The sequence below is a fragment of the Haliotis asinina genome, chromosome 10 (assembly GCF_037392515.1).
Source record: "Haliotis asinina isolate JCU_RB_2024 chromosome 10, JCU_Hal_asi_v2, whole genome shotgun sequence".
Taxonomy (NCBI): Eukaryota; Metazoa; Mollusca; class Gastropoda; order Lepetellida; family Haliotidae; genus Haliotis; species Haliotis asinina.
Genome location: NC_090289.1, coordinates 52,137,433 through 52,156,430, shown reverse-complemented (window position 1 = coordinate 52,156,430; position 18,998 = coordinate 52,137,433). Strand labels below are relative to the sequence as shown.

At 39.5% G+C, this 18,998-nt stretch overlaps 1 protein-coding gene across 1 annotated transcript in view; it reads right to left on the bottom strand.

Annotated features, from left to right (window-relative positions):
* Nucleotides 1-1,334: 1,334 nt before the first annotated feature.
* Nucleotides 1,335-18,998, bottom strand: part of LOC137298204 (DNA topoisomerase 2-binding protein 1-like) — a 42,205-nt gene continuing 24,541 nt past the window's right edge. Inside the window, exons 27-44 of the mRNA XM_067830373.1 lie at nt 17,181-17,264; nt 16,966-17,034; nt 16,002-16,307; nt 15,598-15,686; nt 15,358-15,398; nt 12,702-12,788; nt 12,499-12,537; nt 12,157-12,232; nt 11,372-11,528; nt 10,896-10,962; nt 10,606-10,730; nt 10,124-10,217; nt 8,704-8,810; nt 7,561-7,683; nt 6,921-7,042; nt 5,811-5,880; nt 5,296-5,429; nt 1,335-4,730 (exon numbers count right to left, since the gene is read on the bottom strand). Coding sequence (XP_067686474.1) covers nt 4,655-4,730; nt 5,296-5,429; nt 5,811-5,880; nt 6,921-7,042; nt 7,561-7,683; nt 8,704-8,810; nt 10,124-10,217; nt 10,606-10,730; nt 10,896-10,962; nt 11,372-11,528; nt 12,157-12,232; nt 12,499-12,537; nt 12,702-12,788; nt 15,358-15,398; nt 15,598-15,686; nt 16,002-16,307; nt 16,966-17,034; nt 17,181-17,264 — 1,866 coding nt within the window. The 3' untranslated portion in view covers nt 1,335-4,654. The remainder of the gene's footprint in view (nt 4,731-5,295; nt 5,430-5,810; nt 5,881-6,920; nt 7,043-7,560; nt 7,684-8,703; nt 8,811-10,123; nt 10,218-10,605; nt 10,731-10,895; nt 10,963-11,371; nt 11,529-12,156; nt 12,233-12,498; nt 12,538-12,701; nt 12,789-15,357; nt 15,399-15,597; nt 15,687-16,001; nt 16,308-16,965; nt 17,035-17,180; nt 17,265-18,998) is intronic.

Genomic DNA, 18,998 nt, shown 5'->3' with positions numbered 1-18,998 from the left:
TTAATGACCATGTGATCGCGAATTCAAGGACAACTTTAAAGACGCTCGAGTGCCCTGCGAATGAAGCGTCTACCAATGAAGGTGGACATTTGAGGACTCACTACATAAAGTCCTCTACACATGTTCAAGGTCGTCTTATTACTGCAGACCCGTGGAGGTACCGGGGTAGAACAGGCCTTCAGCAACCCATGCTTGGCATAAAAGGCGACTATGCTTGTCGTAAGAGGCGACTAACGGGATCGGGTGGTCAGGCTTGCTGACTTGGTTGGGAAATGACATCGGTTCCCAACTGCGCAGATCGATGCTCATGTTGTTGATCACTGGATCGTCTGGTCCAGACTCGATTATTTACAGACCGGCGCCATATGGCTATAATATTGCCGAGTTCGGCGTAAAACTCACTCACTCACTTATTACTGCAGTATTGATAAACAGGGGAAAAGACCAAATTTCTCTAGCCTTAGCGACAGCATAGATGGTTAAAACCTGCTTGATACTTACATAAGACGGCAGAACTCCGTGAGTCAGTGATTGCTATACATCATGGATAGACAGTCTAAATAAGACATCCGCGAGTGAAAGGGGGATATACATTTAATATCAGCCTTACATCCGTGACAGACTTGGTTCGTACATGGGTCACAGGCACTGGCACTGTTGAGAGATAGATCATGTTGAGAGAATAATGTTGTGTTATGCGGCATGGGCAATATGGTAAGGCACATACTAAGGCAGGTGACGCATTGTAACCAGGAGGTACCCAGAACAACATATTTGGAATTCAATGTGAGACATTAATGATTCTCATAGGTTTCAAAAGGTCACATATGTTGTACTCTAATCAGCCAACCTTATATTGTCTGCTACTACAAGTATGAACACCTTATACCATTGATATGGTTCACTTTACTAATACTGAAAATACAGTGGTCATATGGTACTCTTAACTAATACGGAGATCAGCCTAGTGATATGGTACACTTCAGTGAGCGAGCTTTGTATTCCGCACTAAGCAATAGTTCAGCTATATGGTGGCAGTCTGTAAATAATTGTCTACGGGCCAGACAATCGAGTGATCAACAGCATGAGCATCAATCTGTGCAACTGGGCATGGATGACGTGTCAACCAAGTCAGGGGGTCTGACCACCCGATCCGATAAGACTGAAGTCAAATATTCTGACCTGGTCCTTCTCCAGTCTACTCTTTACAAATATAATGAGCACCACATGAGTCCGGACGATTGTTACATAGATAATACATGGTACTGATCTTGTCCATCTGCATTATTTCATACATACTCACTGGCTTGAAGAAGTTACAAAAAAAACTTACAGATTCTTGAAATGTTCAATTTATTGCACATTTTAACTTGAAATGAACATTTATCTTAAGTACAGTAATATTGTTAAGTTAATGAACAATCAGTTAGCAATAAAGCAAGCCAAGACCTTGAAGAATTTTGATGTCATGTCTTGTACATGTTTTGATTAATATAAAATACTTGTCAGAGACACTGAAGAGCTGCATATGACTGGGTGGACTAAGGGATCGCAAACATAGCCAGGTTTTCTATTATATATATCTTGTGATAAAGTAAATAGACCATCTTAAACTCCAAAGTCCAAATGCAGTTGTTGAGGTATTATACTTAGAGGTACAGAACCTAAATCCTGTTCCACACAGCAACCATGCATGAGTCCCAACCATCTTAGCACAATGATCCCTCTGGCAACCAGGAATGAACAGTGAATGTCCTAAACAAATTCTCTATGTGAACACTGGCTTTAATGCCATGCAAATAGAACTTGTACTTGGACCTGTCAAGTGTTAATTATTTATCAAAGCATAGTTTGTATCAACTAAGTTAAATAACAAACAGTTCATTCAATAAGAACACTTGTATAAAAATATATATAAGTAACCTAGTCATTCACTGTATAAGGTATGAAGATAGCTGTTCAAGGTTTCATGTCATCAACATTACCATCATATCAAGACTCTTTCGTCAATGATGACATGTTACACACAGGAAACAAGATCAGGTTGCGGAATCTGGTTAACGAATCTCAATATGTCCACAGATCACACAGATTCCATAAGTATGTTGTTCTCGTCCCTTTCAGATCAACTGTCATTGTATGTTAAAGTTATTCAAGCACTCCATCACAAAACCACAAACATAAATGTCAGCATTTGCTACCATGCAAAACAGTCATAATTAGTTTATGGGGTAGTACTTCGTAAATGACAAGTATGATTGTTTTCAAACCTACACCAAAACTATTCAAGTCATCACCAAAATGTAACACTAATTCCCTCAGAACTTCAAAAGGATAGCAATGAACAATGTATATATTCAGGACAAGCTGGCAGTGAAATGTTACAGGCAACACTCATATATACATAAATCCTGTTCCCAATACAACCGGAAACAGTCTGATGTATTTACATAAATGATAACATAAGCTGGTGAACAATGTCAGCAAAACTAATACAAACTTTTCCTGGTGTATATATAGTTTGTTAAACGTATCCAACTGTACTCAAGCAACACCATGCAACACATTGGAAAGTTCTTTCTTTAAATATTACACTAATTTTGTAGAAAAACTATATACAAATTTAGTCTACATTACGGTCTAATTACGGAAATGGGTGTAAACCTTGATCAGTCATTCTTTCAAGTTTTCTGTATTTCAACAGATACTTGATACAAGATATTGTATTCATTTAATCTAAATATTCCTATTGCAGAAAAAGATTCCTATGTTTTCTTACAAATTCCTACATTACTCAGTGAGAGAGATATTCATCCAGAAAACCCAAAATGACACTGGGCTGGACATGTACTGCTTTGTTGAACCCACAAAGATATCATCCAACAAACCAGGATTAATCATATGTGAAATTTGGGATTAAGACTAAAGAACAGAGACTCCTGGTTATAGATGAAACTGAAGCATGTTTGACTATACTGTAACCTAGATATGAAATCTTAGTTTTGACACAGATAACTTGAGAAGCTTGATAAATCATATTTACCTAAATGGTTAACTACCATTGACAGAAGGCATAAGTCATTAACATCTTTCTGAGTAAGATATCACATTACAAAATTTGGCATTTCATAAAGATGCACTTTACAGATAATGAATATAGCATTAGAGGACTAGGAGTAAGTTGCAGAAATTTCCCTAAATACGTTGCAAAATGACAGCTCTGTGACTTACCTACGCCTAGATGTTTTAAACGTTGGTAGACCTAAGAATTCTTAACTTTGATGAAAGTCAATGTGTTGAGAATGCTCTTAAGATGTTCGTAGGACTAAGAACATTTCAAAAATCTAGGCACAGGAACACAATGCCCAATTACACAAAGCCTGCCATGCCTTTGTCACACTTCTCATCCATCCCTACAAACACCACATCTGTCCACACCTTATCCGGACACATCCCCCGTACCTCATCCACAGACAAACATCAGCATTAGAAACCCATCCCACACCTGTACATTTACCTAACTCCCAAGACTTCACATACTGGAACAGTCATTGTGCAGGTAAGTTACACATTGACAATGTCATCATATAAATGAAAATGCAGATTACTGATCCTAGTTTGGGGCAAAGTCCCAAATCATAAATGCAACAACTGTCAATAATTCTGGAATACAAACTGTACACAATAGGACCCAACAGTATATATGTGATCAGTGATCAGAGATGCTACATGGGAATATATCATCATTCAAACTTAAACATTCTGAGACAACTGTTTCCTGTTTTCCCCCAACTGCTCATGTTTACATAGGAACTGGTCTCTGGATCTCACATAACCTGGCCAAACACAGCGACTCAGCTTCAGCACTGCATACACAACATAACAGCATACTGGCAGAAAAGCAATTTCATACACCTTTCGTTCATTAGTATTATTTTGCATAACAAACATTGTAAGTAGGCAGAAGGCATCACTGACCAACAGATATGTCTTACTGCTTTAGGAGTCTTTGAGCGGGCCAGAAACTCAAGGTTTCTGTGTTGAGTAAAGTCATGTATACTACTCAAAAGAAGTTTAAAATCTGCCAGTTCTTACGTTTTACCACATGATATGGCTGAAATATTGCCGATGTGAGTATAAGTCTAAATCTGAACTCACCCTCACTCATATTACTACAGTAGCTGACACTTCATGGAAGATTAACTTCAGCTGTATGAAATATGTGGGTGCTCCCGAACTTGTTTTAAGTTCGTATATGTCTAGGTGTATACTATCACAACATTTTTGTTTCCCCTGTATGACACGTTGTCATTAATGTCAAGCAGTGTTCCAAACTTGTAATGTAACATACGTAGCTACATAACCTTACACATAAATCAGTCACTTGCGTACAGATCACAGGTCAACAAAAATAACTGGTGGTACTTCATTTTTCTTTCCATACATGATTTAAAGGATATTTTAAATCGTCATATTAAAAATGCAAATTGAAAATTCTGGCTAAAAGTGTATCTTTGGCCAAGTTTAAACCCAATATTTACCATGCACAATCTAAAAGTGGTGATTTTAACAAGAATTTCAGCAATATACAAAACTGTACAACTGTCTTCACAAAATGTACAAGTCTATACATGTATGTACACCGAGGAAACTTTCAATGTCTGCGTGGTCGTTTCCCAGAGCCCTCCGTTGCCGAATTCTTTCTCTTTGTTGGCATGGAATCTGGAAGACTGAAATCCAAACATTTGCTACAGCATTGAATATTAACAATTCTTTCAGACATTTCAAACACTTTTGAACAAAAATGATTAATGGTCTTAACAGATTCAGAGAAGTGTACTAACACCAAGAATGTTCCCTGGTAATGCAATAGATCAGACATGCTACTCATCTTGGAAAAGTGGGCAAATCTTAAAAGAAATCCTTGTTCCAAGTGGTTTTATAAGTCAAATTATTATCCACAGATGTTGGTACTCACTGGTTGTCAGAAAACTATGTCACCACAAATTCCACAATCACATATTATCATTTAAAAGAATCTATATTGCCATAAGGTATTCAAATAAGCCAATTACAAAGAGAGAGAGGCATCTCACAGTTTTGTGGGGTGAGTGAGTTGCCACACTAAGCAGTATTCCAGCAATATCATGACAAGGGACACCAGGAATGGGCTTCATATATTGTACCAATGTCGGGAATCGAACCTCTTCGAGCGATAAGCAAATGCTTTACAACTTGGCTCCCCTACTGCCCCACAGTATTGTAGAAGACTGCCCTAATTGAGTTGCTCAATACCTAGCTCGCAATGCTGTTATTTCTGGTGGGCTGTAGTCATCAGGGTTGGGGCAAGGGTCCTCAGTCAGATGGGCAGCGATAAACTCAGGCTTCAGGCAGTGGATGTTGGATTTGATGAGATTTTCTAAATCATCCTAAAGAACAAGAAAATCCATCAGAATCTAACGTCAACATAAGATAAACCAATAACACATCTCACCAAAATATATAATGACTATGTAATATACATAACATATGCTTCATGAATATGGATTCCATAATATAAAAGTAAGCAAAACATCTTAAACTGATTAGCAAAAAATAAGAAGAAAAGAATGTATCCCCCCTCTTATGTTTCACATTACAGGACATTTTTATTGAAAACAACACAGATAACCTCAGATGAGATGTGTGATAATTACACCACTCAGACGTTCAGGATTCCATGACAAGCTTTGAGAGTTCTTCAAACTGATCTACCATCAGATAGTAAGCTGGGAAATAGGTGAGTATCCCTTGAGTAGTAGGGTACGAACCTGAGACAGTTTAACTTTGTTAAGTTCAAGGAATGCATGTGTGGCAGTAACATCACTGCTGAACGGTGGTCTGAAACAGATTGGAAATACAAATCAGATAATCTTCACAAATAGGAAATCATAAATGTCATCTGGCACTAAGCCATTTCATACAATACACTGATGTCAACATCTCTCCTCAATGAAAGGCTTCAAAGCTGAATGACAGATCTCAAAGTCAGTCACTGAAAAATATTTCATTCAGTCTCATAAACTATACTACCGACAAAAAATAAGGGAGCTGATGAAACGCTAGTGAATGTGAAATAGCTCTGAATGTCCACTAAATCAAATTTGGACGTGACGTTCAATATCCAGTATGTCCACCATGTTGAGCGACACATTCATGACACCTTGATGGCATACTGTTGATTAATTTCCAGGTGGTTGCCCGTGGTATTGCACGCCATTCCTCCTGAAGAGCTGCACCAAGCTGGGCTAGGTTGACGTGTGTGGGGTCCCTGGTGTACACACTTCAACCGAGAATGTCCCATAGCTGTTCAGTTGGGGACAGGTCTGGGGACTAAGAGGGCCAGTCCAATGTCTGTATGCCCTCTCGTCGGACATAACCTGTGACAATGTGAGGCCGATATGGTCTTGCATTATCATCTTGGAATTCAAAATTCCTGCCCATCATTCTAGCCAGTGGAGCCACGACAGGATGCAAAGTTTCATCAACGTATCGCTGACCACTCAAGGTCAGCAAGGTCAGCAACATTTGCTGCATTCAATTTCTTAGTTCCTCTATTTTTTGTCGATAACATATCATCAACCAGTCCCTGCAAATTATCACTTAAGCTGTTATCGTGAACATTTAAAGAAATTATCAGCCAAAATAAGGTTCACTTTTCAAAAATCGCTTCAATTTGTTGATTCCAGAAGTGAAATCAATGAGACACTAAATCGATTTCCAGTATCAACATATTCTAGCGATTACACCATTACAGCATGCCAGTTGAGCATGCCAACCATGCTGCTAGTGAAGATTTCTTATAATACAGATGAAACATTTACTGGTGAGTGAACAGTCACACACACACAAGAAGATGGTATCTCAGTAACTGTGCTTACTTGAGGGGCAGCACCTCAGCTCCACCTGCTTGTAGCAATCGAGAGAAGTTGCTCTCTCTGTTCTTGTCTGTACACAAAATAACCTGCCATCCTTCAAAAGCACCTCGACAGCTTGGCTCTATCTGAGAATCCAGAGGAAACCATTTAGGATCAGTTTCATGTGAATCATGGAAATAACAGTACATTGATGTAACGTCAAACATGCCACAGATAAATCTCTGTAAAATGTACTTAGTGTGACTCTTGTTGAACGATGAGTGAGCTGACATACGGATTTCTCCATAACTCCTATCAAATGCAATATTTTTGGCACTGGAGCATACAGCATTCTCGAAAGCGGTAAGGGTACAACCACCTGCAGTGAAATGTGCCACTGAAAGAAGAACAAAGTCAAATTTATGACAGAAATTTTAGTTCAGTCATTCAACTTCTAAAATGTGACAAAGTATTCTGAATGTCTGACATAAAAGACAGAAAACAAGTACTTCCACCTTTCATGTGCATGACAGATGCAAGACCACTGCCTGATGTGGTCCTGGTGTTCCATCACGGAGCATCTACATGGAGACCCATTCAGTCTATTTCACAAGAACTGCTACCTGGTAATGACACCACAAGTGGATGCAAATAAAAGGGGTACCTTCTTCATTTCCTTGACCTTCTGCCTCCACCTGTTAGCTGCAGCTGCTAGTTTACTACACTGGGCATTCATGTTGAGCATGATGTTGTGAGTTGCTTCACTTCCCCACTCATGACACTCTTCCTGTAGACAGGTAGCATTCACATGGAAATAATTGGCACACCACTTATCATCATCTTTCACTTGAATCCAACATCATGATCTCTATATCGCCATGTTGAGGACTACAACACTGTCCTAAGATACATGTATTCTATACTGAGGGAACTAAGTAGGTGACCTGGGAGTTGTTTTAATCTGAAATCTGAAGTATCACAGCAGTCTCTATTATCTGGATCTGAACCACACTAGTGGTTGACAGCATGAGTTACTATAGAATACAAGAGAAAGTGAGTGAGTGAGTGAGTTTAGTTTTACGCCGCACTCAGTAATATTCAAGCTATATGGCGGTGGTCTGTAAATAATCGAGTCCGGACCAGACAATCCAGTGACCAACAACATGAGCATCAATCTGCACAATTGGGAACCGATGGCATGTGTCAACCAAGTCAGCCAGCCTGACCAAACGATCCCGTTAGCCACTTCTCACAACAAGCATAGTTGCCTATTATGGCAAGCATGGGTTGCTGGAGGCCTATTCTACACAGGGACCTTCACAGGTCATAGAATACAAGAGACTTGTACTATGAAAATAAGACATCATGACTTACTCTGCATTATAAACTCCCAGAACAAGACACTGATGACAGGAAGAATGAGTACTTCCAGTATTATTAAAGTCTTTGGTATCTACTGGTTGGTAGCATAATAATATTAACTAGATCAATACTGAAACTGGTCCTAAATATTGCATACACAATGAAGTAGATGTCAGTATTTTTCTTGTCTTTTCTGTGGCCCTATTTATTAATGTTTGTATTTTAACTATACTCAGCAGTAATCCACCTATGTAGAAGCAGTCACTGAATAATTTCAACAAAACAATCCAGTGATCACATCAAGAACATCAGTCCACAAAACTGGGTCAACATGACATGCATCAATTCTGTTCAAGTATTCCTATCAGCCATGCATGATCTGATGATTAACACACATTATCCACTATACACATCGTATTCCTGCTTCAGTTATCAATGCTACTACCTTGACGAAGTATCCCTCTCTTCGACATGCCTCAAAGTAGGATTTATGTAGCACCCATTTCCCTGCAGCCACACAGGCCAGGAACTTCTCATTCCGAGCTGGCGTCTCTGAAACAGCACTCTCCAGTATACACTACATGTTGACACTGTCACAAACAGCCCTCTCCAGTGTACACTATATGTTGGCACTGTCACAAACAGCACTCTCCAGAATACACTACATGTTGACACTGTCACAAACAGCTCTCTCCAGTATACACTACATGTTGACACTGTCACAAACAGCACTCTCCAGTATACACTACATGTTGACACTGTCACAAACAGAGCACTCTCCAGTATACACTACATGTTGACACTGTCACAAACAGCTCTCTCCAGTATACACTACATGTTGACACTGTCACAAACAGCACTCTCCAGTGTACACTATATGTTGACACTGTCACAAACAGCGCTCTCCAGAATACACTACATGTTGACACTGTCACAAACAGCTCTCTCCAGAATACACTACATGTTGACACTGTCACAAACAGCTCTCTCCAGTATACACTACATGTTGACACTGTTAAAAACAGCACTCTCCAGAATACACTACATGTTGACACTGTCACAAACAGAGCACTCTCCAGTATACACTACATGTTGACACTGTCACAAACAGCTCTCTCCAGTATACAGTACATGCTGACATTGTCACACACAGCACTCTCCAGTATACACTACATGTTGACACTGTCACAAATAGTTCCAAAGATGTATGACAACAGAGATGTTGTACATTTATCTGAGGTAGTTGTGAATGGCAGCTGCATACTGAACTAGTGGTAAAACATTTCAAATGTTGTGGTTTCTGAATATGGACCAAGTTGGACAACAGCAAAAGTGAAGGACACACCTAAAACTAGACATGTAGAAGACATGTGACAGACTCACCTAAATCCATTGGTATACTAGACATGTGACAGACTCACCTAAAGCTAAAGGTGTACAAGACATGTGACAGACCTAAAGCTAAAGGTGCACAAAACATGTGTCAGACTCACCTGAAACTACATGTGTACAAGACATGTGACAAACTCACCTACAACTAGATGTGTCCAAGACGTGTGACGGACTCACCTACAACTAAATGTGTACAAGACATGTGACAGACCTAAAGCTAAAGGTGCACAAAACATGTGTCAGACTCACCTGAAACTACATGTGTACAAGACATGTGACAAACTCACCTACAACTAGATGTGTCCAAGATGTGTGACGGACTCACCTACAACTAAATGTGTACAAGACATGTGACAGACCTAAAGCTAAAGGTGCACAAAACATGTGTCAGACTCACCTAAAACTACATGTGTACAAGACATGTGACAAACTCCCCTAGAACTAGATGTGTACAAGACGTGTGATAGACTCACCCACAACTAGATGTGTACAAGATGTATCAAAGTGTTGGGAGTCCAGCAACTTCCCTCCCAGCTGCTCCACCAGAGCTCCATAGTCCACACGCTCCTACAACACCAACACACATCATACAGGGAAGGCAACAGGAATATGTATTTTCAGCTGAAACCCTAACGTAGTATCATCAAATGTAGGATCAGGCATTTAGACGATTGACAGAATTGATCAATCTGAAATAAAATTAGCAGAAATACCCAGATGAGCGGAAAATTGACCTGACTGAATACTGAAGACACTCTGTTTACTCAGCAGACAAATAACCATGATGAAGACAGTTGCAATTTGCAAAGTGAAAACCGCAGACATACCATAACAACAACATCACATATGAAGAGAAACCAATTACTACCTCAAACACGATGCTGTCATCACATCATTGTTTCCTAGCATTACTGCTTAATTTCATCACTGTTCACTTGCATCATTCCATTCTTACATCATGCTGCATTCCAGACACCAGGATCACTGGAAGTTTCCGTTCTTTCTTCTTCTGTTCTTCCTCCATGATTTCAACAGGCTGAGGCGACATCACCCTGCTGGTTCTACGCGGTTCAGGGAAAGCTGCAAAATGAAAAACAAAATCTTCAGGTGTATTAAGAAGGTGTATTGGGTGTGAAAACTGTGTATGTGGAATGAACAGAAGGATTAGCTAGAAATCTCATTTTGGCCTCCTAAACTGATTTGAGAAGTGTCTATAATATTCCATTACTGAATGTACTGACTTACCAAGAGGTGGAGCTTCAGGGGTTGGTGTTCTCACAGTTTCCTGGCTTTTCCGTTTGGAGGACCTTGTCTATAACGTAAAACAGTAAAGATCATGTCTGCCTCATAGCATATGTGTTCAATAAATGATAATGAATTTCATATCAATAACAGCAGTAATTTTCATTATGTAATCCAGGTTTCCATGCATGGAATGTTTGAACAAAGTCAGCTTCTAGGAGAAACTAGAAACGTGATTCCGTTTCAGGCAGGACCAAAGCTCAAGAAATGCTAGATTGTCACACCTGACAAGCACAGCACTCATCCACACTGTGAGCCCAACATTACTAAATGTCACCCGATTTGAGGTTTGTCCACTTTACATGGGACCAGACACTACTATATTTGGCCAATATTTTCACAATCAGTCCTCTTCTCAACCATTATCGATGTACAAAATTCAAGAGGGGTCCAATACATGATGTCCATGTAGGACCTACCCGAGAAACATTCTCCTTGGTGGTCGCTGCTGGGTCTTCCAGTTCGGAGAACTGAGCATTGGAACTTGAGAGGTCAATCCCTGCCAGGTAGTCATCTGTGTTCTGACTCTGACTACACTGGCGATGCAGCTCATCAGCCAGCTTCTCCTGTTCCAGTCTGAAACACAAAAAATACAAGTTGATATATGAGTGAGTAGTCTGTGTATGAAGCCTTACTTCCGTAAACATTCAGGCATCTCAGATGACTCTCAGAAAACGATACTAAATTTGTTTAAATACCACTCAGTTGTGTTCTAAACATATGACAGGTGACAGCCAAATACTGTCCAGCACAGTCCAGTTAGGTACCAAACAATCCTGTTGGTCTTTTCTTTAAACAGATATGGTTCATGTATTGAACAGATTACAGGCTAAATCTTGCGTATGTCTGCAGCAGCAGCAATATTAACATCAAACCATTATTTGATTGTGTACATTGTCCTATGAAGAATGAATGAAAGAATTTGGGTCTTGGCCAGGTTGAACATTATTCAAGTTACACCATGCAGAGTAAGCTTAAAGTGGGAGGAATGCACACAGTGATGCACAAAAGTGGAAATGGCACTGACAAAACCAAACAGAAAGTCAGGACATACTAAAATCTGTGGGCCTTACAGACACACGCCTGCACAGCTAATGACAATGACTGGGCAGTATTGCCAAGGTGATGATATATCAACCTTTCCTACTTTCAGACTGTTACTTTATAACTTGAGGCCCAACATGTCAGTATATTTCCAACCTACCTTCCTGTTGGATCATCCCACGTCACCTGAACACTCTGTGAAGCTTCAGGCATGCTGTTGGTGTCAGAACTCTTGCCTACACAAAACAATAATATGTACATGATGTAAAAAGCTCCTCTAATTTCCCAAATCTACAACATTTTATCACTTTCTCGCTGGGTTTGTGTTTTAATTGGACAGAAGAAAGTGATGTAGGTGTGTACTACCTTGTTGAACACTATGACATGTGTGAATGGTGCTGGCAACTTTACATACATGAATTCATTCCTAAGGCAAACAACTGTGCAGTGAATTTCAGACGTCCGAATAGAAGGTATGTGGCAACTATATCTCAGGACTTACTTCCACTTCTGGTTCTTCTGCTAACACCTTTCTTTTCATCTGAAACATTATCCAGACAGATTTGAACATGCAACATTTTCATGACAGCAATTAATTAAAACAAAATCAAATGAAAAGTTCCACCAACATATTTAACCTTTCAAACTTTAAGCTGAAAATGGAGTAAGTCTTCCATATTAGCTGATTCAGATCTTCTCAAATACCTTGATATGCCCATGGGCTCTGTCTTGATGAAGGCCGACTGCGTCCACTGTCTGAGGTGTTGCCAGAGGTGTTGAACTGACCACTTCCTGTTTAGTGAAATAGTGACATGCGTAAGTGAAAGGATCAGAATGTTGAAGCAAGCAACATTCCAGCAAAATTTTACTGTAAAAGACAGCCACAAAATAATCAGGCCTTGGGCATGTGTCCACGTCAAGGTACCATTGTTATGTGGCAGTGAAGTGCAATGCAACACAGGGACCCATGTCAAAGTACCATTGTTATGTGACAGTGCAATAAAGGGGTTCCATCTCAAAGTACCATTGTTATGTGACAGTGCAATGCAATGCAATGCAATGCAACACAAGGGCCCATGTCAAAGTACCATTGGTATGCCGCAGTGTTATCCAATGTATAGTATTCCCAGAAATTATTGAGAATCATGTTGCGTCATTTAACTCATTACGTTTATTAACTTCTGGCGTTTTACTTACATAAACATGTTAAAACATCATCCTTTTACAGTCTCAGTCTTGTTTTAGTACTTTGTTAGACCTCCTCGCTTCTCAATGCATGCCTGAATACGCCTAGGCACACTACCCATCAAAGTTTGTAGGTAATCGTGTGACAGGGTATCCCAATATTGGACCACTTCGGCCTTCATATCTTCAATATTTCTCAGTCCCTTTTGGTTTATTCTGTCCTTCATGACTCCCCACACATTCTCAATTGGGTTTAGGTCTGGGCTGTAACTGGGCCAGTCTAAAACTTGAACATTTTCGCCCGACAACCACTGTTTTGTGTAGCGCGCAGTGTGTTTTGGGTCATTATCATGCTGGAAAATCCAATCATCTTCATACAATGTTTGTGCTGTCGGAAGAAGGTGACCATTTAGAATGTCAACGTATCTTTCTTTTGTCAAGTTTCCCGTGAAAACACACAATGGCATCACTCCGCGAGCCGATATGCCACCCCACATGTGAAACTTCGGGCTATGTTTTGGTCGCTGGTAGATAGGTTTGACAGTATCTTTGGTTCAAATTTTCACACAATAAGGGAAAAGCCAAACAGAACTTTCATCCGAAAAGAAAACATTATCCCAATCTTGATTTTCATGAGCCTGACACCAGTTTAAACGTTTTTGTTTTTGTGCATCTTTCATCAACGGCGAGGGAATTCCACGTTTTTTCACCCAATTAAGTCTCTGTAATTCCTGCCTAACTGTTTCATTGCATACCTGAGGACTTCCTCTGCTAATCATTTCATTTCTGATGTTCTCAACACTTTTCAATTTGCCCTACTCACAATCTGCCCAAGTCTTCGGCAATCCACAACACTGAATTTCCTAGGCCGACCTGCCCCTGCTTTGAGCTCTATCCCGGTTCCTGTTTGAATATTCTTCAAAGTTCTGTATACTGTAGACAGAGGAATACCATGTCTACAAGCTAACACTTTAGCATCAGCCTCACCCCTTTCAAAATCATCTAGAATGAGCTTTCTTTTCTCTCTTGCTGTAAATTCTGCCATGTCAACACAGGAAGCCGTCTGCTCAGACAAGGGAGATAACTCTTGACGTAATGAGCTGCCTTCTAAGCCTTCAAGAGTTGTCTCCCTTATTTAGTATGCTTAGTGTATAGTGAAAGCCCTTTTTCCAATCTTAGCATCATTAGAAAAAAACCAAAGATTTTCTCAATAATTTCTGGGAACACTGTAACACAATGATGTAAATGAATTTGTTTCTGATAAGATTCAGAGGGGAAGTTGATATACTCAGATGTATCTAGAGTCACTAGTCATCTGAATGTTTCTGGAACAGCAAATAATTACAACATAGCAGGGCTCCAGATAATTTTTCAACATAAAGAGTACTTACTCCTTATTTTTTCAATATATGAGTGCTAGAAAAGCTTAGAACATTTAGACTACTGAATGGGAATACATGGAGTGTAACTGCAACAAGATGAATGAGTCATACTGGTAAACAGTGAGTTCATTATTCATACAGCAGTTTGATTACTTGACCATTTACTAATCATCGAGGTAGTCTTGTTTCTGAAAGAAACTTGCTTCTGTGTTGCTATGTTTACATACACACATGCAACTTTGAACACTCAAATTTAACTGAGATGGAGTATGCTGCAGTACGTCTCTCACACCATTAAGGAAACCACAATGGGTCGCCATCACGTAAATTGAAATGTAGGACACTGCTTGAAATCGGATATGTTATGGATAAATATGTCTGTAAAGGAATCAGTGCCATACGCCATTGCTGTGGTTCATATCTGTTCTTTTCTAAATTATTTCCTATTGTATATGGCATATTTTTTCCCATACATACAGTGATATGCTCCTTATCTGGAGCCCTGAGCATAGGGAACAATTACATAAAGAGGCAAGTGCATGGCATTATCACATGAATTACATCAACACCAGCTTCTGTGTAAAAAATCCCATGTTCATAATTTCTTAAACTGCTTACTAGCCTCACAAAAAGACATTTCCAGGTAGTTGTCTGCACAAAATAATTTATCAGTTGCCACACATATTGCATTTTGTCATGGTTGTCATGGAAACTAAACGAAACATTTAATGAAACAGTTTCATCTCAAACTTTGTGCATGACCCCTCTGGTAGCCAAAAATATCCAACACTCACCATCAAGTCGCTTGCTTTTCTTTCTTGGTTGTTTTTTAATCCTGCAAAAACACAGTGACCATTCTCAGAGTTACGCACAATCCACAAGTGAAGACCAAACTTTCAGGAGAATAAGAGCATGCTGCAAAACATTGACTGACTCTTTAAATCACAAATCTGTAAGTGAACACTTGCACTAACTCAGTGTTCAAGTATACTGTTTGACCTTATCAGGCCACAGTTTACAAACTTCAGACTCACTTCCCCGCAGAGTTCATGATGGCCTCCATCTGTTTTGACAGCTCTTCTCGGATCTCCAGTGTGCCTCCCACATCATGCTCCACACCAGTCTACAAGATCAAACCACCACACGCTGAACACACGACCAAACCACTGCACTTTCACACACAGAAAACACCTTTAATATTTGTTTTTTTTACTTTTTCACATTATCAATAATCTTTGTAACATTATATGTTGTGAATTTGGGTAGATGGCCTTCCAGCTCACAAAATAAACAACATTATTACAGGTACAGGTATGGTCTTTCAGTCTATGTCTATTGCTATGTTAGTCTACGTGGTAAAGCACAGAATATTAGCTTCAAAACTACCGCTGAGGGCAGCATGAAGTTCCAATTGATACGATTCAACACATGTACGTACATTGGGCTCATCCTGTGCCATCTCCTCCTGCTGATTCTCCAGTGACCGATCTCCTTCTCTGTCGGGTAGTTGTTCTTCTTCATTTAAATTTAACCTTTGTTCTTCTGTTTGTCTTTCTTTTACTCTTTGCTCCTCCTTAAGTCTTTGCTCTTCCTTTTTTCTCAGTTCTTCCTGATGCTTCTTCTGATCTTCAAGGCTCTCATGCTTTTTTGGTTGCTCTGATTGTTCATTTTTATCACTCCCCCTCACGCTGTTCCGAGCTGCTCTTCGCGAGGGACGTCCCGGAGTTCGGCCACCAGACACTGTCTACACATTGGTCATACATGATAAGAAGCAAAAAACATCACCCACAATAGTACTTCATGATTAGAAAGAAGGCTACAAAACAGTTTCGAGATAAAACAAAAAGAGTTTGAGATTGTAAGTTTTTATGCTTGCTAACACACAGCAATCTAAAGAAAAGAAACAGTAAGGTCTTCAGCATGAAAAGGAAAACACCTTACCCAATAGGCTATTCCACATAATGCAATGAGAACAGAATAATTCTGCCACATATTTGTTGTCACAAGGAGACCAGACTACTCCATATTTGAACATAAATGAATGCCCAGTTGTGTGGTTATGGTGTCAGGTTCTTGCAGAATTTTTTAGCCAAAACCTTCCAGACCTCTCTCATGTAATGAAAGATAATACATCTAAATTGCTATTCACCCCTTTTGAGATATTAATGCAAGTCAATCCTAATTTTGCATGGTTTTCATCAAAGACATATAGTTGCTCTTAAAAGTGCCTGTATAGTTATCAAAATGTTGGCTATAATGAAATTTGTTTGTTCTCTAACTTCAGACTCTGAATAATTGGAGCAATAAGTAACAAACTTGCCATACATAATGACTTATGCCTAATCAGAGATAGGTCCTAAGATTAACAAGCAAGGCCTTTGCAACACCACAGTAAAACTCACCAGACTAAGGTTTGGGTTGTAATTATGGGGAAACTGGCCCTCATCAACTCTAGCTCTTTGTTCCTTGCACTGAAAATATTAAAACATCAACAAATGATGGTCATGTACCTGCATCCAGTGGATGTCTGTATTGCAGTTCATTCATGGACATAAGGAACATACAGTAGCCATACTGCAGTGTAATAAATAACTAATCAGTAAATGAAAAAACTTACTGCAAACAGCCAGTGAGGGGAAACAATAAAGATCCCTTGATCTCTTGCCAAGCGAAACTCTTTGCTCGTATCATTGGCCCTCCCCTGAAAGAAATGAGAACAAAAGGATTATTTTAAACCTTACAAACTATCCTCATCCATAGTTTAGAATATGAAGAAAGTTACCATGATTTGCCAATACCCAGAAAAAACAGGTAAAAAAAGATATCCTGATCATATTTTCTGCACAAAGTATTCATAATATTCTGCAGTCATCTGTAATTATCTCCCCTTAATCTGAATCTGTCTCATTACTGGGACTTCCCCTATTAAGGCCTACGTGAAATTTAGCCCATGGGCTAAAATACAGATTTTCTTTCCATATTTAAGCCCATACTTTCCAAATGTATCAACTTTGACACCCTAAATATTGTCTGATGAGACTAGTCATTGTCTTAAGTGTCAGTCTTCTCATAAGAGTTGATGTTTTGCATTACTTAGACTGTCATCTTACCATTCACATTCACATCTACTCACTTGAATAAACATTTTCATAATTTTCAATTGCGAATTGATAGAGCAGTTGACTGACTAAATTGTTTTCCAAAATTCTTTTCAGTATTATCAAAATTATGTGCATAATCAGGCCCCCCTAAGTAATTGAAGGAATTACAGCAAATTTGAAGGAATTGCATCTCAAATGGATACAAACGCAGCCCACTCGCGAAACAATTGCAGCGATATCGGTAGTTTAGCGGTAATAATGGAAACACATCGGCCCTATCGGAAGCAATGTCGGTAATACTGGAAACACGCTCGGCCATCTTCGGAGATTTTTCGGTCGCGAGCGGAAACTCACGCAGCAAAACATGGCGTCGTTGGAAGAAACACCTGTCTCGGTGAGTTGTGTTTTTCGTTCCCACTATTACATTTTTCTACCTATCCATCTTTGACAACCCGTGTTGAATGCGTTTAGGTATGAGGTGTTGTCGGGGCAATAGCTTATGTTTTTAGGAAAAGATAGTCACTCTAGAAGAGTGTCACAAGTCATGCCCCTGGAGGTTGTTTACATCTGAACATCGAAGTCGTGCCGATGATTACGAACGTGCGCTAGATATAACATCATTTTTTTGTAAAATGTGTTTAAATTTGTCAATTGCACTTCATAGAAAGAAAAATTATGCCTCATAAACTTCTTCATGGCGCACGTTCATGATGTTCGTAATCATCGGCACGACTTCGATGTTCAGGTGTAAACAATCTCCAGGGGCATGACTGTTCTGTTCTGCAGTGGCAATCTTTTCCTGAAAACATAAGCTATTGCCCCGACAACACCTCATACCTAAACGCATTCAACACGGGTTGTCAAAGGTGGATAGGTATAAAAACGTAATAGTAGGAACGAAAAACACAACTCACCGAGACAGGTGTTTCTTCCAACGACGCCATGTTTTGCTGCGTGAGTATCCGCTCGCGACCGAAAAATCTCCGAAGATGGCCGAGCGTGTTTCCAATATTACCGACATTGCTTCCGATAGGGCCGATGTGTTTCCATTATTACCGCTAAACTACCGATATCGCTGCAATTGTTTCGCGAGTGGGCTGCGTTTGTATCCATTTGAGATGCAATTCCTTCAAATTTGCTGTAATTCCTTCAATTACTTAGGGGGGCCTGATAATGTTCTTTGCTAGAACAGAGATTTTCCCAGCATTATGTCCATGGAATAATATTGAAGGGGATGTAAATTAGGTCCTGGCTCCAAACATTTAGTGTCATAAAGTGGTATGTGTCTATCTTCGCTTTCTAAAGTAATTAATAGCCTTACACCAGTCAATCAC